This window comes from Corvus brachyrhynchos, unplaced genomic scaffold (assembly GCF_000691975.1).
Source record: "Corvus brachyrhynchos isolate BGI_N302 unplaced genomic scaffold, ASM69197v1 scaffold167, whole genome shotgun sequence".
NCBI classification, from domain to species: Eukaryota; Metazoa; Chordata; class Aves; order Passeriformes; family Corvidae; genus Corvus; species Corvus brachyrhynchos.
Window position 1 is genome coordinate 3,130,686 of NW_008239547.1, and position 21,770 is coordinate 3,152,455.

Below are 21,770 nucleotides of genomic sequence, written 5' to 3' on the forward strand. Positions count from 1 at the left end.
TGAGCTTTCTAAGGAGACTATTACATTTAATTGTACTTAATGCTTTGTGCAAGCAAGCATTGCTTAAAAATGGAGATAATTTGGTTTGAAATATGGCATACAAATGTCTTTGGTAGGTTGAGTCAGTGGAGCATTACAGATAACTGAGTGGTCCTTGTTTTATTCTCAGAAAATTCTGATCCATCTGGGAACATACATAACTGGAAAAATGTACTGTCTCTGAAAGGAGACATTTAATCATTCCCTGTGTCTTCTCTTTCTTTTTAAAATACCTCCTGTGGCTATTACAGACTATTCTAGTGTTTGGAGGCAAAATGTGTGATGGTTCAATGTAATTATTGAGTAAATTGTGTTTTAATTGTTCATGCTGGAATTTGTGGTTATCAGTGTGTAGTATCTTCAAGCAGGTTATGATGCTTTTGAAGTGCTGGTTTATTTTGTTATCAAGTCTATTTGTTACAGCAAAGTTTGATTTTTTACAGATCGAAAGTCACTATACTTGGGCAGTGTCTAGTAGATCACTAGATCTACTAGATCTAGGTGCACATAACTCATGCACCTGTAAATAAGGTGTAACCTTGATCTTTTTTGTAATTTATAAGGACACACATTTGGTAGGCTAACAATTTGCACAAAAGAGGCAACAGTATTAGCAGATGGGCCTGTTGGATGTTGCAACAATTTAAGTCAGTACTGAGCCCCAAGATTTCTTGAAGGTAAAAAAATTACTCAACCCACTAAGGTTTTGCTTTTGCTGTGTTTCACCTTTCCTGATAGAAGAAATGTCTTAAAGCAATAAAAGGAAGAAGAGGCAGAACGCTTTCCTTCTCTTGGTCTGCTGTGAGTGGTGAAGGGACAGCTAGGACTTGGGCAGCCTGTGGATGGAGGGATCACCTATTGAATCTCTTTGGCCCTGCAAAATGTCTGAGAAAACCACCAGTCTGGAGTACTGCTGCAAGTGAGAGAAGGGCTTGCCTTGTTTGAGAGAGGACCCGTCTTCCTTGCAGATTTGTGAACATCTGACCATTGATAAGATGATCTGGGAACATGGATTTTCTTAAAAGCATGCTTCTGTTTCAGAGGTTGCTTTACAGAAATGTAGCTGAATTTCATTTTCCTGTATATTGTTCAGATATCAAGGCCCTTATCCTTCCCTGCTCTCTTTGCAAACTACATGTGTTTTTCTTACCGACCATTTTTTCCATCTTTGGTTGCAGTATATCTTGATTGTTTTGTTGTAGGGTCAGTCTGACCTGTTGTGATGATGACTTCACATGGTCAGATGCTGATTTGGGGTGAAAGTGAAAATAAGACCTGTTATTTGCATGCAGCAATAGGGAAGCTTTGGCTTATTTCCTTTGGAGGGTCTCTAGTGACAATGGTAACTTGCATCCATGCAGACCTTCCAAAACACTTATTGGGTTTTAGAGGCAGGACTCTCCTCATCCAGCTGTACACGTGAGCATTTGAGTCACCCGAGGTTCTGAGTCACCTTTACAGTCTCTTACACAGAAAGGTAGATACTGCTAAAACTTGGTTTGGAGGCCCAGTTTTGGACAGCAACTATGAATCATGCTCTATAAAATTGCCTTCCTTTCCTTTCATTGTCTAAAAAGAGCTTGGGACAACCAGGTCAGATGCAGATGTCATTGTTGTCCAGCCTGTTGATCCATGGCTACACTAGATATTAACAGTAGAGCTGCCAGTGTAAAATATGTATGTTGTACTGTGAAAGAAAGAAACTGGGTGCCATGTTCTTCTCAAGTTTCTGTAGGAGACTTTGAGCATCTACAGGAGCATATACGAGGTCGTGTTCCTCACCACCCCTCAGTTTTAATTTATAGTATTGCTTCTGGGTTTTGAATGAAAAGGAAACACAGATGACTTTGATCTGACTTAGTGTTTTACTCTGGGAATTCACAAACTAGTTCGGTAATGATAGTTCAGAAAGTTTAGGCCTGTCATTAGTTTCAAAGACTTTCTTCCAATAAACTACCTTTTAGATTTGTGGCTGACTAATTGCTCTCATTTTTTTGCTATGCCAGCCTGCACACAGCAGTTTCTTCTTGTTGAGCATTGATTCAGCATGCTATGAATTTATGCCAAAATAAACAAGGGCTACAGTCATTAGAAGTATTAGGTGTATTTTGGGGAGTAGATGCATTATGAATCCTAGAGGGAGAACAACGTTCAGTGTATATACGAAACAGATTTTTCTCTGCTGCTCCATTTAGAAATGCAACCAAAATCACATCTGATAGAAGTTTTGCACTGGATACATCTCAGTGCATTTCCATTTTTGCTTTCGCTTTGTATTTGCCTGTAATCTAAAGCAGCGGATGTAAAAGTGTGGCATGTGACATCAATATTAAAGGATAAAACTCTCTGTTTCTGCTATCAGTGATGAGCAGACCCTGCATAGTTAATGTCACTACCAACCGAAAGTCCTCAGTTGTCCTCAGACAATTGAACTGATAAAATAAACTTTTTGGTGAATATCTTGTCATTGTACCTACACCTGTCAGGTAGAGTGGGGATGGAAGGGGAGCAAATCTTCCTTTAGCAGCATTGCTGGTCCATCAATCATAGAGAGAATCACAAGCAGCCAAAATCAATCATACAGGCACTCACTGGATGCTTTTGCTGATAAAAATGGCAAATTACCTTCAGAGTGCCCAAGTTTTAGGCAAAATTATGTGTCTGTCTCAAAGGCAACTCACCAGGAAAGGTAGGAAGCTCAGCAGAATGGTCAGTTAACCTGTTGGCATCAAGTCCATGTTGGCAGCAATGAAAACGTGCTCCTTGGTGGCCTTAGTTGATCTGATCATTTTGGTACTCTTACTGCATCTTCAGGTAACCCAGTCTGCAGACACATGATTATTTTACTCTGCCTCAGAGCAAGATTTTGATGTACTTCTGAAGATTTTTCTGGTATTTTCTAACAGTACTGGAAGGCCCCATTCCCTCACTTGCTGTGGGGATTTCACTGAAGCACAGAAATAAGGAGGATTATCAGCCCAAAAAATATTTTTGAAAGGTGATGTGGTTTTTCTGTCTGATTTCAAATTAAAAAAAAAAAACAAAACAAAAAAACCAGTCAACTACACTTTACTGTTCTCTGTGCTTTTTGATGTGTTTGAAATATCTGCTGTACATGTGCCTCGGAGGACATAAACTTCTGAGATATTCTTGAGCTAGCAAGAATACGTGCCAAAAATATGAACACAGATAACATTCCCAAACACTTGTGGTTACAGCTTAGTTTTGTACTTTGGTGACCATATCCTCGTGACTGAGAGGAAGGTGACAGACCTAATTAATGTTTGAGAGAGCAAATACAAATGAGCCAGTGGTTTTGGATGCTAGTTCTAGGAAGGGATTCAACATAAACTTAACTGCAGTTCTGTCCTATAAGGGGCCATGTTCTTACATGAAATTCAGCAAAACCTTTCATATCTGTCACTAGATTGGCCTCTTTTGTCTCCCCTGTGTTGTGGTGGAGGTGCTGTGACCAGATCAGCATTGTTCCATCCCTCCACTTCTAAGGGAAAAAAGAGAGGGAGGCAGTGACGTTTCCTTCTCATGGAAAACCTTAGAGAAATGGAAGAATGGAAATGTCACAAGGTTCTTCTCCTTTTGTGCATTTTCTTCTCATATCTGTTTCTTTGTGCAGTTCAGGGCTCCGTGGGCTGTGACAAAGCAACCACCACCATACCAATACAACATCCTGTCTGTGGTGTCTCCAGGCTTCCACTTTCCTTACAGATCTTCATCTGAAACCCACTGCTTAAAGCTGCTTGTAATCACTGCATTGTATGGACTGAAAGAAGCAAATTTGCTAGGTGAAAAGTTAACAGTGGGCCTTGGAATTGTACCTGACACTTCAGTCAGTTGTAAAACTGAGAAAGATTTATAAAAAAAAATCTTCATTTAATTTTTCTACTACTCACTGTTACTGAGCACGGTACTTTGGTGAAATATCTGTAAATTCATATTAAAGCATTATTTGCTTTATTTGATTTTGATATATGAACTGTGCATGAAACAAGCAGATGGATTCAATAAAATCTTTACAGATTCATCGTTTTGCTTCGCTCTGTTAGAGCATTTTATGTTAGTGTGTTTTCCTTTTTCAGTGTTCCTTTCCCATACCATGTGTGCCATCCCTTAAGCATTTCTGGCAGTAATAAGAACATGTGATTATAAGAAAGAAGATGGTGATTTAGAGCTTTTGCCAATGATAGGTCATAGGAATAAGTTATTTGCATGGGGAGACAGTTGTGTCATGGACCCTTATAGCATGTCTTGTGCTTACCTAGTGGCTCATTGTGGGAGGAAGTGAGTGTTAGAAAAGATGAGCCATCGACTATCCAACCTAGCAGTTCCTGCACTCAAATTTGGTACAGTAACTTTTCTTTCCTTTTTACCTCTTCCTAAATTTGTGCTATTATTTTCACTATTCCACACTTAACATCTCTTGATTCTATGGGGAATTGAGGAGGGGAAGGATTTTCCCTCATTTTACACCCCTGTATGCCTTCCTTTCTCATCTGTGGGCTTCCTTGTCTGTGGTTTTCTGTTTGTTAGACAATCTGTTAATGTAGGATCAGCCTACTTCATGGGCTGTGAAGCTAAACATCAAAACTGCATTATTGTATGTTGCTGCCAATTGTTTAAAGTACAAGACAGTCTCATGTGTAGATACAAAAATGCTGCTAGCAAGGATTTTCTTGCTATTTTCTAAGTCCGTGAGAGACTTTTCTCTCTCACAGAAGAGAGAGAGAAGAGAGTTATGTAAACAACCAAGCCACCTGCAACCTTGAAAAGTCTTGTTTATGGTATAGTAGAAAAATATTTTGACAATGGATGTTTTAGGGTATTAGCCAATCACCCCCAAGGGGTGGCTGATCCTTGGTCCAATTAGACTATGAAGAAAAAAGTCAAGAGTTTGTAAAATAATTAAATAAATCAATCTTGCTGCACAATTCCTGCCTGCTGATCTTCTCTCCTCCTCCTCCCTATGGCTGCAGGACACGGTGATATACCCTAGGGCCCAGGCCTGCGGTAATACTCGTGTTGTCATCTACATTCTGTACAGCAGTGTTGGGTAACAGGAAAAAAACAGGAAGGAAAACATTGCACCAACATCAACAAGCTGCAGATTATGGGAAGGAATGTGGAAACTATAAATTTCTGTTACTCAGGGTTACATTACTCTCTTGCTATTCTGCTCTGCCATCATGGCAGGGAGTGGGAGGAACCTAGAACTGAGGTTCACGTTTTCTGATAACTTGTATGTCTGCAGTTGTTTATACCTGAGTAAAGCTGAAGTAGACACATTATCAACACAAGATGGGCGAGCCTGGATAAGCTGGTGGTTCATGAGCTGAGGGGATACACTTCCACCCAGCCTTTTCCAGGAGAAGATATGTTGGGGGAATGGAAATATTGTTCCTGTGTGCCATTAATCTGGCACAGAATAGGGAATTGTTTCTTCTACCAGTCTTTGTAAAGGCGTAGGGCTGGAAATATGTCTCCTCCTACCATTTTGTGTTGCCTGTATGGCTCATGAGAAAGTCCCCAGACTGGACCATTCTGCAGTAAATAATTCTGTGACAAAATAAAAAGAAGATGACCAAAACTGTAACTGTAGTTCTGTAATGTTCTTAGGTCCACAGGCCAGACTGAAGCACATTGACTGATGTGAGGATACTGTATAAGAATGAACAGAAGTGGCACTGTTTTGATTTCCATAGAAACAATCCCCTTGTGAGCTGACAGGAAGGTACAAAGTGAAGTTCTGGTACATAGAAATTGCTCCCAAGCTTTCTCCTCCCTGCATCTGTTCTTTACACCAGGGTGGTTTTTTTCTTTGCCTTTCATAAGGTGCTTTTAACTCACAGTTGCCCAGCTGCTTGGGTACATTTGGGATGCATTTTCTGGAGCCCAGGATCCAGACTGTGTCTGTGCCTGAGTTATTTTAGAGAGGATCTTAGTGAGTGAGGGGTCTCACATCCAGCCTGCATGCCATGTCCCTCTACATGGCTTTACCATAGCCACAGGTTAAATGTCCTGTCTTCTCAGAAGGAGAGCCCTTTGCTAACCCTCTCCTCTGGCCTTGAGTAACTTCTTCCTGACATACCGTGAGTAAGCTTTTAGGTAGTCCCTTGTTCCTTTCAGCTTCACTTAAATGAGCCTCAGTGACAATTCACTAATCTTGCCATCCTGCCTCACCCCAAGAACAGGACCCACAGCTGCTCCTCCCAGACACCACTCTCAGCAAGAGAGTTAAAGAAAAAAGTATGTGTTTGGGGAAGTGCATGGGGGGAGAGGGGAAGGCTGGGGAGCACAGAGGTGATGGATGCTGAGTCAGCACAAGTGTAAAATATCAGTGTCATCATTAAAGTGGAATAGTATAGTTTTCAGGTCTATGAAATCTGGGTCTTTTGGACTAATAAAGACTTTTTCCAAAATCATTCCTCACTGCAGGTTTGTTCCTGTAAAACATGTGACTTAACTGTATTTCCAAATTGGCAAAAAAGGGAACAAGCTTTCAAGAGGTTTAATTGCATAAATGGCATAGTTAAAATTTGTGTGGAACACAAATAGGATGTGTGAGTTTTGGGTGCTCTTACCTAACAACGTTTGTGTTTATATCTGGGTGAGTGATTCTGGAATTAGTAGAATATGAGCTCTAGTACCCCATGTTAACATTAGAGTAGGATTCTCAGTTGACTGTATTTATCTACCATTTTAATTTTAATCCAAAGCCAGATGTGACTCAGTTTTGAACTAATAAGGACACTTTGCAGTTGTACAGTCTTCCTGAAGCTACTAGTGTTCTAGTGTGTCACTTTTATTCCCTCATGAATGGAGTTATAGCATGTCACGCCATCCCTGAGATAAATATGCAGTGTAACTTCAGCTGCAGATAAGCCTCCAGTTATTGGGACACCAAATTTCCCAGAAGAATAGGGAATATTAGTAAAAAAATGCTTTCAGATTTATCAGCGTGTGCAGGCTTTTTATTGGAAAATACCATCCTTATCAATGTTAGGTCAGTACAGACTGGAAGCAGTCTAATTGCTTTTGATCCATTCTTTTCAAAATGTGAGCTAGTGTTAAAGCAGAAGAGTTACAGGGCCATGTTACGTAGGTAAGAAAGAGGAAAGTCAACATGCTAATTGCCAAATCTGATTGTGATTTTGAAACCTTGGGGTCAGCTGCCATTTCTATTGTATCACTCCAAAACTTCCATTTCCATTCTTAGTATCTACCAGAATTAGTAACTAATTGGATTGTGTTCCTCTAGGCTTGAATTCTGCAGAGACAGATGTTCTCTTGTACTTTACTTCATAAAAGTGGGCCTAAATGTCTGTTAAGGACTTTTTACTAGATGTGATGGAATAGGTGGTTAAGGAACTTCCATCCTGCCTCACTTAGGTGTACATATATATAGAATACTCATATACTAACTAGTATGTGAGTAGTGTGAGTTTTTCTTGACACCTAACTGTAAAATCGCTGTAAGAAACCTAGTTAGATCTATTTCAGACCTGCAGTCAATCTGGCTGGAGGGTTACCCCCAGCAACAGCTAGCATCGTGTACTTCAGAAGGAGTCAGGAAATCTTGTGCTGGAAGGTATGGTGTAACCTGTCTATCATGGAAGCTTTACTCTGGTTCCAAACTGGTGGAGCCTTTATTTTAGGTCGTAAAACATGAGGTTCATCATGTTGCGGTTCTCTGCAATACTAACACTTCTAGCTATAACTACATGCAGAGAAAACCAACTCCTCAGCTTGCTTACTCACCAGTTGTGATGATGAGTTTCACAGTTACACTGCCCATTTCCCTGGACCAGTTATTCAGACTTTCATTTACTATTTCATTGATTTTGTGTTACAAGTCAGGATGAAATGGTGCTTCAGTAACTTTCCCCTAGGTTTTGATGCATTTTTTTAATCACAGTAGTTTCCCATCTGTTTTCTGTGACAATCAGTTACCCTCTTTCCAGCTTTTCACTTTATGGCGGGACTCTGTCACTTTCATTAACACTTCCCTAGTTTTCTTCCTTTTTTCTGTGTTTGCTGTGTGCTTTCAGCTATGGGATGATCTACTTTGCGTAGTCTGTAGTATACAAGGGTGAATCTCTGATTTGAGCAATTTACTCACTGGGCTACTGGTGTGTCTCTCTAAAATGTTAAAGCTTTCTTCATTCCACTCCAGAAATCATTTAAGCATTAAGCAATAGCAGAAAGTTGCAATGCTGGTAGTGGTCATCTGGATAGTTAAACAGTGTTCATTTTGGTGGTCCTGGTACTCGGACACTTACACACTGTAGTGCAGGCACTAGGACCTGAAGGTGTGTTTTTGATGTTTCTATGTGACTTGTCAAAATAGATTTCATATATTTTTATCTCTGCTATTTACGTATGTTGCAGTTTAAGAACAGCAACAATACTTTGAATGTAATGAATGTGTCTGTGACTGTTCGCCAGATCACTAAGTGGGCTCGTTCCTAATACTGTTCATAGCTCAATACTGTTCATTACTGAATCCACTCTAAGTCTTTATCTTCTGACCTCATGCTGTACCTCATTCCTTTTTTGTTGTACTCCTTTGGTTGGTTAAACTGCATCAACTCTACTGAGACTGCGTTGCAGAGATAATAATCTTGGTATTTCCTGTTCAGTTTCACAGGGCCTTTCAGCTTGTTTCCCGACTTTCAAGTGTAGAAGCCCTTTTTACCATGTGACTTAGACCACTCTTCCTGTGAAAAGGGCCTACCTTTGAGTATTTCTCAGAGCTATCAGATACTAAAATACTAACAGTTCAAACTCTGCTTGGTATAGTACCCTATCTTGGGGGCTTTTTATGTACACTGTATGGTCACTTTGTCAGATTTCATGATATTTTTAAATAGGTTCTTTTTTCTTTTTTAAGCAGGGTGAATTTTATACCACTGTTTTACTCTTCCTTTGTTAGCTGCCTACTGAGTGTTAAAGATTCTATCAAACAATTCAATTTCCTATCTAAATTGGGAAGGTAAAAAAATTAATAGGTCCAGTGGGTCTGGAGGGCTTCTGGTAAATGGTGGGGTGAATTAATGAGTCAATATTTATGTATTACATAAACCTGTGAGGGCTTAATTATACATAAACTAAAAGAGACTTGGTGGTTAGAATAGCAAGTTGAAGAGAAAATGTCCCAATCTCTTAGATATACAGTATGAGAAAGGTAGGAGTATTAAATGAAATAAAATTTTAAAAAAGGTTTTTATGAGAGCTTAGTGAAGATTTGAGAATGCAAAACTGGGGGAAATAAAAGACAAAGAGTACTTTTAACTGTGCTACTTCAAAAGGTGGCGCAGAAGGCATCAGTTTGAAAATCAGTCACTTCAAAAATACATGTTTCACATATATGCCTTCCCATGAAGCTCTTCGCAGCTTGTTTATTCGTGAAACTGCAATTTCCTCATTTTATTTCAATTCTGATTCTTTTCTCTGCTTAAAATCTTATGCACAATATGGGAAATTTACTGCAAAAGTCCTGTTCTGTTTGGTTTGGGGTTTTTTTTCTGTTCGGTTTGCTGTAGTTGATAGTGATTTTAAGAGTTCCTAGTATTAGTACAAAATAGAGAAAACCCTGATAGAAAAATTACAGTAGAGTAGAATTGAGCATGAAACTCAGTTTTTTCATCTGGGCACTTTGGTAAATCTTTTCCCTTCTTTTGTTAATAACAGCTCATACACCTGCACATTTCACCTTGATTTTCTGGTTTGAATAAGTTCAAGGCTATTTATAAAATTCAGAAAAATTTGCTGATAAAAAATGAGGCAACATCCAACAGGATAATTTCCAAATTTGAAAATTTTTTTGTCTGTTTATTCCTATTGTGGCAATCAAATAAAAGAAACGGAAACAAGTGTGGAGAGAAGTCAAAGAGGAGGAGAATGGATGGACACTCTTTTGCAATTCCATGTTATGGGGACTCACTTTACTATCTTTAGTTTTTCTAGCTCTTGACAAGGTCTTTGGTGAGTATGTAGAGTTCTTATACCAATTTAAGAGATCATTCAGTGTGTTTTAACATTAAAAAATTTCTGGTGTATTTGTTGATTATGATAATAATTTTGTCTTTCTAAACCCAATCAATAAAAATTCAAGAGAAAATAAAATACGAGTAGAGGCAGTGGCTTGCTGGCTTGATGACAACATGACTAACTATCTTTTTTCTGTTGTTGTTAATTATTGAAGAGGGTCCCTAGGTTTGATTTTTTCATTTTTAGACAGTTTTTATACTTCTCTTGGTAAGAAGTTGCAACTGGTTGCAACTCGAGTAATTTTTTGCCGCTTTAATATTTCTATTGTGTAAAAATATAGTAAAGAGGATTTCACTTTGTCAAAAGAACTTGTATCAAGATCTTTTCCTGAAAGTTGATCTAGCTAGTGCTTAAAAAAAATCCACCAAAAACATACAAATAGCTAGAACTGATAAGATTTCCTTAGAAGATATTTTGATCTCCTAAATGAGAAAACAGGAAAACATAAAATTATTCGGTATTATTTAAACACTGATGAGATACTTGTCAGTATGAACTGCATCTTCATTTTTTATCACCTAACAAATGTATCTTCACTCTGCCTGATCAAATAAGTGCTGTTTTATCTAGCCTTTCTATGAAAATTGATTCTCCAAGTGCCAGGTGTGTAGGAAGCTACACAGCTGTTGACTCAAATAAATGAATTAAGATTCAGTAATCATATGCCACCCAGCATACTGCTGAGTCTGCAAAACCAGAATGTTGTGTACGAGGTTCTGTACGATAAGCGTGATACAGAGAGAGTGAACCATCCGGTGGGGATTTGTCAGCTGGAAAGGAAGCAGATAATACGACTTTAACTCTCCCTTTGCTCAGTCCTGTGGGGTGTTTGTTCCATTACTTGGGCAGAGCTCTGCCATCTCCACTGCTGGGCTACGGCTGCCCTCAGCCCTGTCAACCACATCCTATTTAAATGTTTTTAAGAGTATCCAGTTCCCAAATCTTTAAGTCTTTGATTTCTGGGATCTGATAGAAACATGAAAGTTCAAAATTCAGTTCTTGGTTACCTGTGCCTTGTTCAGTTACATAATAGTTCTCAAACAGATACTGACTATAGGGTTCAGTGGCCTTTATAATTTATCCATGGAATAGTTACATGACTCAAGATGCTCCATTAAAGGAAAAGCATTAAGACTGAAGAATGGGATACTTGCTGGTTTTCTTTTCTTACCAGTCTTTATAGTCATTAGAGTTGTTGCTGTCCTCAGTTGATTGCTTTCTTGCATCAGCCTGGTCCTCATCCTGTGAGGTGGTTGGTTGGTTGTGTGCTGTGGTTGGTTGCCTTTGGCTGGCTGCCAGATGCTTACCAAGCTGCTCTATCACTTCCCCTCCTCAGCAGAACAGGGAGAGAAATTACAGGGAAAGGTCATGGGTTGAGATATGGGAGGGAGATCACTTGCCAACTACCATTGAGCAAAACAGGCTCAACATAGGGAAATTAATTTAATATATTGCCAGTTAATAAAATTATAGGAAAATGCAAAATAAGAAGAAAATGAAAAATATCTTTACCCCATCCTTCCCTTCTTTCCAGGTTCAGCTTCACTCCCAACTCTTCTACCCCTACCCACTCAAGTGACACAGGGGGATAGGGAATGAGTTTGCAGTCAGTTCATAATGCTTTGTCTCTGCTGCTCCTTCCTCCTCACACTGTTTCCCTGCTCCAGCATGGGGGCCCTCCCAAGGGAGACAGTCCTTCATGAACTTCTCCAACATGGGATCTTTCCCCAGTTCTTCAACAACTGCTCCAGCCTGGATCCTTTCCACAAGGTAGAGTCTTAGAGGAACAGCCTGCTCTGGTGTGGTCCCCCATGGAGTCACAGGTCCTACCAGAAAACCTGCACTGTGTGGGCTCCTCTCCACAAGCTGCAGTTCCCACCAGGAGCCTATTCCGGTGTGGCACACCATGGCCTGCATCTTCATTCAGGGCACGTCCACCTGCTGTGGTAGGAGGTCCTCCACAGGCTGCAGTATGGATATCTGCTCTGGCATGGTACTTCATGGGCTGCCAGGGAACAACTTGGTTCACCATGAGCTTCACCAGGGGCTTCACACATGGCCTGCAGGGGAATCTCTGCTCTGGCATCTGGAACATCTCCCCTGCCTTCAATACTGACTTTGGAGTCTGCAGGGTTATTTCACTTACATTTTCCCGCTGCTCTTTTGCAGCTGCTGTGCAGCTTTTTTTACCCTTTCCTAAGTGTGTTGCCACAGGGGTGCTGCCAGCACCACTGATGGATTCAGCTTTGGCCACCAAGTCCATCTTGGAGCCAGCTTGAACTACTGTCCCTCTCTGACATGGGGAGAGCTTCCTTCTCACAGAAGTCACCTCTGCAGCGCCCTTCCCAAAACCTTGTCAGAAAAACCAATACAGGTGCACACAAACCCAGAGAACCAATAGGACTACTTACATGTTTAAAGTTTGGCCCTAGTTTGAACCCTGGTTTTATGAGTTCAATACCACAGTTCTCAATCCTTTGCAGGCTTGAGAACAACTCTTAAAAAAATGATGTTTCTAGTTCTTGTCTCTGGTAGTGTTCCATGGCAGACATCCTGGAAGAGGATTATAACAGAAGCTGTGTCTGATGACCAGTGTGTGATCCTGTCCTCACACCACCCTCTTGCAACAAGCGTTGCCATCGGCTGTCACGCAGCATCTACCCATTTTCCTTGTCTCAGTGCCCTCCCTCAGATGTCTTGAGGTTAGGTAAGACTGGAGTTCTTGCAGTGCAGTAATATTTGAAAGAAAAAGGGAGAAATAATCGAGCCAAAAAGTTGGTTATATACCTAATCATAACCTGGTTTTACACTAGATAACACCCAATAAACTCTGTAGTATTAGTTATCTAAGCCAAAGAAAGAAGGTTTTCAAGATGAAACATTCAGGAATTTCTCGGCATCACACTTTGTTTCCCTCTCTATCTCTCATTGGCTACGTTTTTTTTGATGTTTTACATACAGCCATGATTTATTAGCTGGTGACTTAATATGAAATGTAAACGATAAAAGGAGGTCGTTGGCACTTCTGATGAGCGTAGATCTGAAGTGTGTTTAAGCATATACAGGATAGAGGTTCTGAACTGTCAGTAGTTACTTCTAAGGTATGGATTCAGGTTTTTGCAAGTCATGAGCACTTGTTTTAAAGTTATTTATGAACACAATATAAAAGAGCATTGTATATCTTCTGGTTTTGACCATTGCTGGCTTTGAAATGAACTTCTGATGATTTCTTGTTTGTGGATTTTTTCTTTCAGATGGAGCAAACCTGTGATGATATAGATGAAATGTTCAGCAATTTACTTGGGGAGATGGACATGCTGACTCAGGTAAATAATTCTATTTTTCCATCAAGATTAGAAAAATAGCTATGATGTGTTAGAGAAAAGAGGGAACTTTTCTACATTTTTCATGCACTTCCACTCTGAATAAATACAGTTACATTTTTCTGGTAAACATTCAACTAAATTTCTCTGCTCAATAGTTAAAACAAGTGGCCTGAAGAATAAAGTAATATCAGTGCAGAGTAGGTTGTTAAAAAGACCTAACTGCTTGTGAAAGACATTCTCTGAAAAAACCCCAGCCCTGCAATTTAAATTCCTCTGGACTTGGTCCAAAGAAATTAAAGGATTCTGTGAAAACAGGAAGAGTTTAAGTCTAACTTTTCAGGTATGAATGCTTAGCATACATGGGTAAATGGGATGTAGCCTGAGTGTTGAATGTGAACTTTGGAAATGAAAGCAACATTTTGAATCTATGCTTAAAAGTAATCTTTAGATATGGCAAAATATTGAGCTGCAGTGAGGGTGGCATTGAAGAATTCATAGAGATATAATTGCCAATGCAGAATACAGTCTTGAGAGTATAAAACAGCATGAGCCTTTTCCTAAAGCTCTAGTAATGAAATACTTCCTGCAAAAGCTGATGAAAGGAGAATTTTTATTTCTAGAAAAAATCTACAAAGGGAATAAATTTGTTGTATTTTAATAAATGCATGGTTGAAAACACTTAAGTTGTCACGTTGGATGTGTGAGTTTGGTTACAGCCTTTGTTTTGAGGGGGTCTTTCTTGATGAATCCCAGTGCTTGACAAATTAAATACCAGTAATTCTGAGGCACAGAATAGAAATTGTGTTTAAACTGGGTGAAAGCCAAGATTTCACATGGCGTTCTTAGCTGTCAAATCACAATACTTTGTCCCTTGGTAGCCTTTCTGCTCTTTAAGGACTTTTTAAAATTGTGGATATTTATTTTATATATGTTTGTATTTATATAAAATAGGGAGGGATTTATGGTAATCTCATTTCATTATTAGGCCTTCACAGGAGCAAAAGACTCCTTGTCACAGATTTTACCTCCTCAGATTGGACACAGCACTGTTACAAGTGCAAGTGATGCAAAGAGTGTAAGAGAGTGAGCCTCTTGTCTCTGTGCTCTCTGGTGCAGTACTGGGTGGGAAGGAGTGTTCCTGATATGGAGACAGGCTTCTCCTCCTCTCCAACGTTCTGGTATCACCTCTCACATCAGCTTTGTATGGGTCAAGGAGATAGGGGTGTCTGAAAGCTTGAAGACTTTCAGTTAACTGAGTTGGAACTGTTAATTCCCTCAGACTCTTAACTTTCAAAACAAGACTGTAGATTTGTTTTTCACACTTTTTTACCAGTCTGTCTGTTCCTAAAGTAAGTGTAAATGATAGGTGCATGCAGAGATACCTTTACATGGCACAACAGGGCTGAAAAAGAAATGCAAATTCAGAATTGGCCTTTTCTGCTGCAAACTAGGAATTCTCTATTTACACAGATTTGCAGTTTACATTGCAACAGCATGGGGTTTTCTTTGTTCTATTTGGGTTTGGGTTTTTTTCAAACAACAGGAGAAAGCAACAGCTAGGTTTCATTTATATTAGTAAATAAAGCACTCTGGAAAGAAAACGATACTGTGGCTCAAATGTGTACACAGCTAAACTCTTTCCACACCCTCCTTCAGAAAACCCAAGAAAGCTAAAAATCAGTCTGGCTTTGCCCACTGTCTCGATTAGAAACAGTCCAGTTCTCTGCTGTTCCCCACACCAAGCCCAGGTGTTGCCTGACAAGAGTAGCTGCCGTCATGGATCAACATCGGATTGAGAAGCATGCAAAACCCTTGCCTTGATTGTGAGACAGTGCTTGAACCCTTGTCCTGGCCCTAGTTAGTTTACCAGTCTAACGTACTCTCAGAAACCAGTGTGTGTCATTCTATTCCTTGAAGAAGAATTGATTAGATAAATTCAGGTAATTGATTTTCAAATGTTAATGTATGTAGTAGTAATTGTATCATCAGATACTTGTTTTTCTTCTATCTTAACAGAGTTTAGGAGTGGAGACTGTACCACCTCCATGCCCCAAAGAGTCCAACAATGAATTTAGCTTTACAGTTGGTTTTAAAGATCTAAATGGTAAGTAGCTGAAAGGACTCTTTCATGCCTTTTATGCTTACTTAAAATACCTTACAGCAACAAATGAGAAGAAAATCTTTACATATCCTTGATCAAAAACCCCAAACCAAACAAAAGGACCCTGTTTTGCTGGAGGAGGGGGGTATATTTTTGTGTCTCAATTTAGGAAACTCCAAAAGGAACAATTTTTTGGAGCATTACTCAGTTTAAGTAGAAGTCAGACTTTTAAAAATGTCTTAGTATAGAGGAAAACAAAAATGAGAAGTCTCCCAAATAACTTTCTAAAATGTAACCTTTTTAATGTAAAGATTTAACTTGGTGGAAGACGAAGTTTCCCAGTGTGATGTCAGAACTGCGTAAACATTTCTGTCCAGTGGAAGTATCAGCTTCAGCTGCTTCCACTTTTCAGTGCTTATTCTCGTTTTGGTTTCCACTGTCACTTTTGCATGTACAGCTGCTTGCTGAGGCTGTATGGCTAACCAAATTAGGTGATTTATCTGAGTTTGAAATAAGAACCCTCCCTTTGATTTTGTTTGTGATTAAGGTTTTTTTTCCTTTTCCTTTTGTGGGTTTTTTTGGGGTTTTTTTTTTTTTTTTTTTTTGACTGAGGGTTGGTTGTTTGCATTAGCCTGAGTTGGTGTTAACCTCTGGTTTTGTCCCAGGATCAGTTCCCTGTCAGGCTTCCTAAAGACTCTACCAGCAAAGTGGGTAGAACTATGTTAATAGAGAAGATCATAAGCCAACTTTCTCCCTGTAAAGAAAAACTTATTAAATACTATATTAATGTAACAGGGAGAGCAGAGTAAACAGAGATGGCCTAGTGACATGTTCACACTTAGTCTGATGAATGACCTATTCTTTATTGAACTAGATTAGCATTTTGAGTATCTAATTCAATGCTCTCCATTCCTCTCAAAATCTCACTTAAAAGTTTTCCCAGTTTGTGATTTATTTATTTCTTAACTGGACTCTTCAAAGAGATTTAGATCACCGACTGTTCAATCTTAAAAGAACCCTTCTCTTTTAGAAAGCTAAATCATCCTACAGGGTTTTACTCCACAATATCTCTTACACCATGGCTAGTTCAAACAACCTCAAATTACATACAAAGTTCTGGTATAAGATTTTATCTTATACTCTGTCAGAGTAGAAAACAGAAAGAAGTTACAGTGTTTCTATCTGGTTTATAAGATGCTTTTAAAGGAAACTTTCTAGTTTGTTCCTTGCTTAAAGGCTCCTCAAAAGCTTGTGTGTGAGGGACCACCCATGTGGTATGTCACAGATCACAGAATTACTGATGTGCTACAGATGATACCATGCAGTTTCTTGTGCGTTAGAATTCTTTGATTCTGCTTCATGTAATTTTGTGTAGAATAGTAATAATATATGGAGGTATTCTTCATCTAGGCCTCAGTTACATGGTTTGTTGTGTGCTGTGCCGAAACTTGCTGAGCATTTATGTATGCACTTACAGCCTAATGGGAGCTCATGGAATTTCTGACAATCATATCACTAAGCATGTACCTGGTAACCTTGCTGGATCAGGGCCACGTTTTGTAACATCATAAGGGCCTGAGACTGTATCACTGGAACTGAAGCTTCCTGTCCTGTTTAGTTTGTATTCGTAGAGTTCCTTGTACTCTGAACTTCAGTATGACCAGATTAATGGTTGCTCCGAAAGCACATTTATTTCTTGAACCCATGTAAAATGTTGTTTCCTTTCCCATAACCCTGTAACCATGCCTTCTGCAATTTAGTCTCTGCTGAACTGGAAACAGTGCTTTGCATTGCACTCACTCTCTGACACATTTTGTGGTTTTCTTTACAGAATCACTAAATGCCCTAGAGGACAAAGACCTGGATGCTTTAATGGCTGATCTTGTAGCAGACCTAAATGATGTTGAACAGAAAACTTTACAAGCCCAGAAAACTCCTTCTTCCAACCAGCAAAGTACAGTCACTCAGCCTTCAACAGGCTTGAATAGTGACATTTATTCTAAAGTAAGTTCCTATGTTACCGTTACTGGACAGTTGGGGGATGATTTGCCTCCTCCACCTCCAGAACCTGAATCAGACCTTCCACCAGCACCGCCGCCACCTCCTCCTGAGCCACTTACCCAGGTAAGTCTGGGTGGAACCTTATTCTAAGCATTCACTAGTTCTTGTCAGTTTGCAAGTGATATTTGGCACTGGAACACCAGTGAATCTCCCAGGTAGATACATCTTGGGAAGATTCTGCAATGATGAAACATGCATGAACTCTAGAATGAAATTTCTATTGCTGTGGCCTTAGCATAGTCTGCCCATTCCTTGGCCTATTGCCCATTCCTTCATCTTTCTAATCATTTTGATAGCCCAGTACAGGCATAAATCATTGCAAATGGTTTATTGTAACAGAAATATTAAGAAAACAGAAATATTAAGAAAATTTATCACTGACATTTTAAGAAGCACTAAACAGTTAATATCTTCTTACAGAGAACTTGGTTTTGGCATCAATGCTAAGTATGGTCAAAGATCTTCCCACTTTGTGAAGATGTCACTGTGTGTGTTCATTGCAGTCTTGTGCTGTTTGTACTGATGAGAAAATTCTGTGGATGTTTCCCAGCTCCATCCCTGGCCTAAGTGATTTCTTGCAATAGGAAAAGCTGTTCAGTTGTGTAAAACTCAGCATTTGCTAGGTGACCAGGTGCAGGGATGAGCACAAGAAGTACTTCTCCTAATCCTAACACGGAATCACTCTGCTCTTCTTTGTCTTGTCTTGGAAGGAAGTATTGGAGACAATCTGCAATAGGGGAAAAATGCTCTTAAGAGGTGCCAAAGTTATCAGTAGGTACCTATTTATAACTATTTACAAATTACTGGCTTATCTGTATCTTAAAATTTCAGACTTATCACAATCTCCTCCTTCTTGCAGAGGTGTTTTAACAACTGAAATAAAATGTGATATTTGTAGTATTTTTTTGATGTGAGGTTGTGGAGAAGCAGATAATAGAGAATTCTGCCCTGTCACAGCCTTGCAAGGAGAAGAGAAGGCATTAACAGCGTGATGCAGCCCCAAAAAAATTTAATCTGAAATCATGAAATATACAAATATATTTCTTTCAGTATTCATGTTCATAGTAACTATGATTGAGAGAAGATATTTACATTTAGGGAATGGAAATATTTTAGGGAACATGAAAAGTATCAGTCAGTTTTGCTTAAAAGCATGGTCAATTCATTGCTGTTTAAAAACCCACACAAACTGAATATGAGTCATCTCAGCATCACTGCTGCCCCTGTGTTTGGAATCATACAGCAGATATATTCAGCAAAAGGAACAGAACATTGGATAGGAAGGGAACCTTTCTGATGACATAACAAGTGATTCACTGGATAAAGCTTCATTTGATGCATAGTACCTTTTAGTGCTGTTTGAAGACTGAAACTCATGAACATGTGGGAGAAGCTTTGCCATTTTTCTGCATCTCAAAGATAATAGTTAACTTCCCGTCTTAATATCAACATTTGTGAAGTATCAGCTAAACACCTTCAGAGGCTGAAGTATTTTATTTAACTAGAATGACTGATATAGAGGAGATGCTGTCAAGATGAGTTCTATCCATTTCCTTCAAACATTCCCCATCTTGATTTAGACTCATGATCTTTAAGGAAGTAGCAAGCTTCTAAGTAGTCTGGTTTGTAAGCTGACAAGTGTGGTCTGGAAAGGTAGCTGGTTAGGTGCGCTGAGACTGGCCAGAGTCAAGGGCTAGTAGTCAATGGTTTGCTGGCCGGTAGCAAGTGGGGTCAGCACTGGGGTTTATACTGTTTAACTTTTTCATCTGTGACCTGAGTGATGACATAAAAACCCACCTGTGGATGTTCTGAAGATGCTTTTAATTGAGGGCACTGATTGTCATGATCAGTCGCAGACCTTCAATGCAAGGGAACTGGAAACATGAGGACTAGGCCAGCAAAACTCTCAGAAACCCAGCAAGGTACAAGGTCCTGCACCTGGGCTGTAATAACCATTTGTACAGTTTGAGACATGACAGGCTGAGCAGCAGCCCTGCTGAAAAGGAGATCCTGCTGGATACCACAGTGAATAAGAACCATGAGTGAAAGATCATCTCAGTAGAGGAAATCGGCCTCTGTTGGGAGGAGTATGGCAAACAAACGAAGAGAGTTACTGTTCCTTTCTCTTGGCACTGGTGGGCCCACTCCTGGAATACTGCACTCCATTCTAGGTGTGGAGATACTGGAGAGTGTCCAGCAGAGAGCTGGTGGAATGGCCAGAGGTGTGCAGTGATCAGGGGCCAGCAAGGACAGGCTGAGGGAGCTGGGCTTGTTTAGTCTGACAGAGGAGGCTGGGGAGGGATCTAATGACAGCCCAAAAATGCCTGAAGGGCAGATGCAAAGCTGGTGGAGACAAATTCTTCCATGGTGGTGTTAGGTCACTAATGTGGAAGGGGCAACTGATACATGTTACAGCTTTGTAGTTTCAGACAGGACATTAGGAAAACATTTTCTACTTCAGATGGTGGTGTAGCGCTGGAACAGATGACCCAGAGAGATTCCAGATTCCCTTTCTTTGAAGGTTTTCCAAACTTTGCCAGGCAAAATCATGACTGACCTGATATAATGTTGGTGACCATCCTGCTTTGGGCAGGAGCCAGAGTGTGGACCCTCACACCTCTCTTCCAAACAGCATTTTTGTGATGCTGGGATCTAAAGCTCACTGAAATCAACAGTGCTGAAGTTCTTTCCATTAAGTGTTGTACTGAGCTAATTCTTTATTAGCTGACATCCTGCATTACCTGAGAGTCAAACAAGATTTTAGGGTGTATATACTTATGAAACACACCTGGAATTCTATATGAAAAAATAGCCAAAAGTCACTTCTCCCTCAGTTGAACCGTTCCTCTGAGACTGATCTCTAGTAATATTCCCTGGTCTCTTTCCAGATTCAGGGAATGTCAGAGAAGGATAGGAACAGGTTGTAGAAGCATTTCTAAGGGATATATTTACAGCAGTTTATTTCCTCATTAAGGCATTGGCTCTGCTTTTTCCTGCACCCTTTGCCTCATTTTATGACACAGATTATATTCAAATACTAATGGCATACCCACTGTGGCTTACTGCCCACAAAATTGCCCACAGGGCTGTTAAACAGGCTGTGGTGTGAATGATGGAGGTAATAACCATTGAAAATTAATATGGACAGAATTTATTTCAAATTAATATTCATTGTCTTGATTTGTATTTGTTTTGACATGACATTTCTGCTCAGTAGAATGAAATTCAGCTGTAAGTGGAATGTATTTTGTGTCATCAAAATCCACACTGCTGGTAGCCAGGATTCTTGATAAGTGCTTCTTGAGCCAGTCAAGGCTGAAGTTGTGTTTAACACTTCGGGTTATCCACAGTCAAATAAGAATAGCGTTAGTCATTCCCAATGCAACCATGATATTGAGACCCTCTTTTCTAACCTTTAGGTGTGCCAAAATAAAGAAGTATGACCTTTCTTTCAGGGACGCATAGAGCTATCTCATAAGTTTCCATCAACTCTGACATTTCTTTTTAAAACTTCCCTTAAGCTAAATAAAGCTTCTTCATTTGCTATTGACATGACTTTATGTGCTTCTGTTTAAAGATTCAGAAAATGTGGTGATGATACTGTAGCAGGTAAACAAATACTGTAGCTTGTCAAAGCATTTCTCTAATACTGCTAAAATTTTGCATCTGATAGCTTATTTCCTTTTTCTGCATGAAGTCAAAGCTTATGAAACCATGAAGGCTGTCAGGTGAGAGCTCTGTTGCACAGATTTACACAATGTATGAACTCTGTTCAACACAAGTCACATGCAGGTGAAACCTGAATTATACCTGCTTAAATTTTCATCAGAAAGCCTGCCCACAGCACAATCAACCACTTTGATTGAGATGCTTTGCCTGTTTGCTGCAGAGAGGTGGTAGGGGGAGGGCCACAGCATGAGAGGCTGTGTGCTTTTCCCTCTGTCAACAGTCAGCCTCACTGCAGCAGCCACCTTTGTGCAACTGCTTCTGTTCAACTACAGAAGCTTTTTTTGGATTCTCTAAGTTAAGCACTGCTGAGCTATAGCAATGCAAATTTCCACACCTGCAGAGAAAAAAAGAGATATTTTTAACTGATTGCATGGTATTTATAGTGGAGAATTTGATAACAGGAAACATGCTTGAAGCAGTGATAAAACAAAAGATGTTTAGTTCAGCAG

At 39.6% G+C, this 21,770-nt stretch overlaps 1 protein-coding gene across 1 annotated transcript in view; it reads left to right on the forward strand.

Moving 5' to 3' along the window:
* The first annotated feature begins 12,729 nt into the window (after positions 1-12,729).
* Positions 12,730-21,770, forward strand: part of APBB1IP (amyloid beta precursor protein binding family B member 1 interacting protein) — a 51,016-nt gene continuing 41,975 nt past the window's right edge. Inside the window, exons 1-4 of the mRNA XM_017741534.1 lie at positions 12,730-12,811; positions 13,359-13,430; positions 15,447-15,534; positions 17,363-17,655. Of these exons, the coding sequence (XP_017597023.1) occupies positions 13,359-13,430; positions 15,447-15,534; positions 17,363-17,655 (453 nt within the window). The 5' untranslated portion in view covers positions 12,730-12,811. The remainder of the gene's footprint in view (positions 12,812-13,358; positions 13,431-15,446; positions 15,535-17,362; positions 17,656-21,770) is intronic.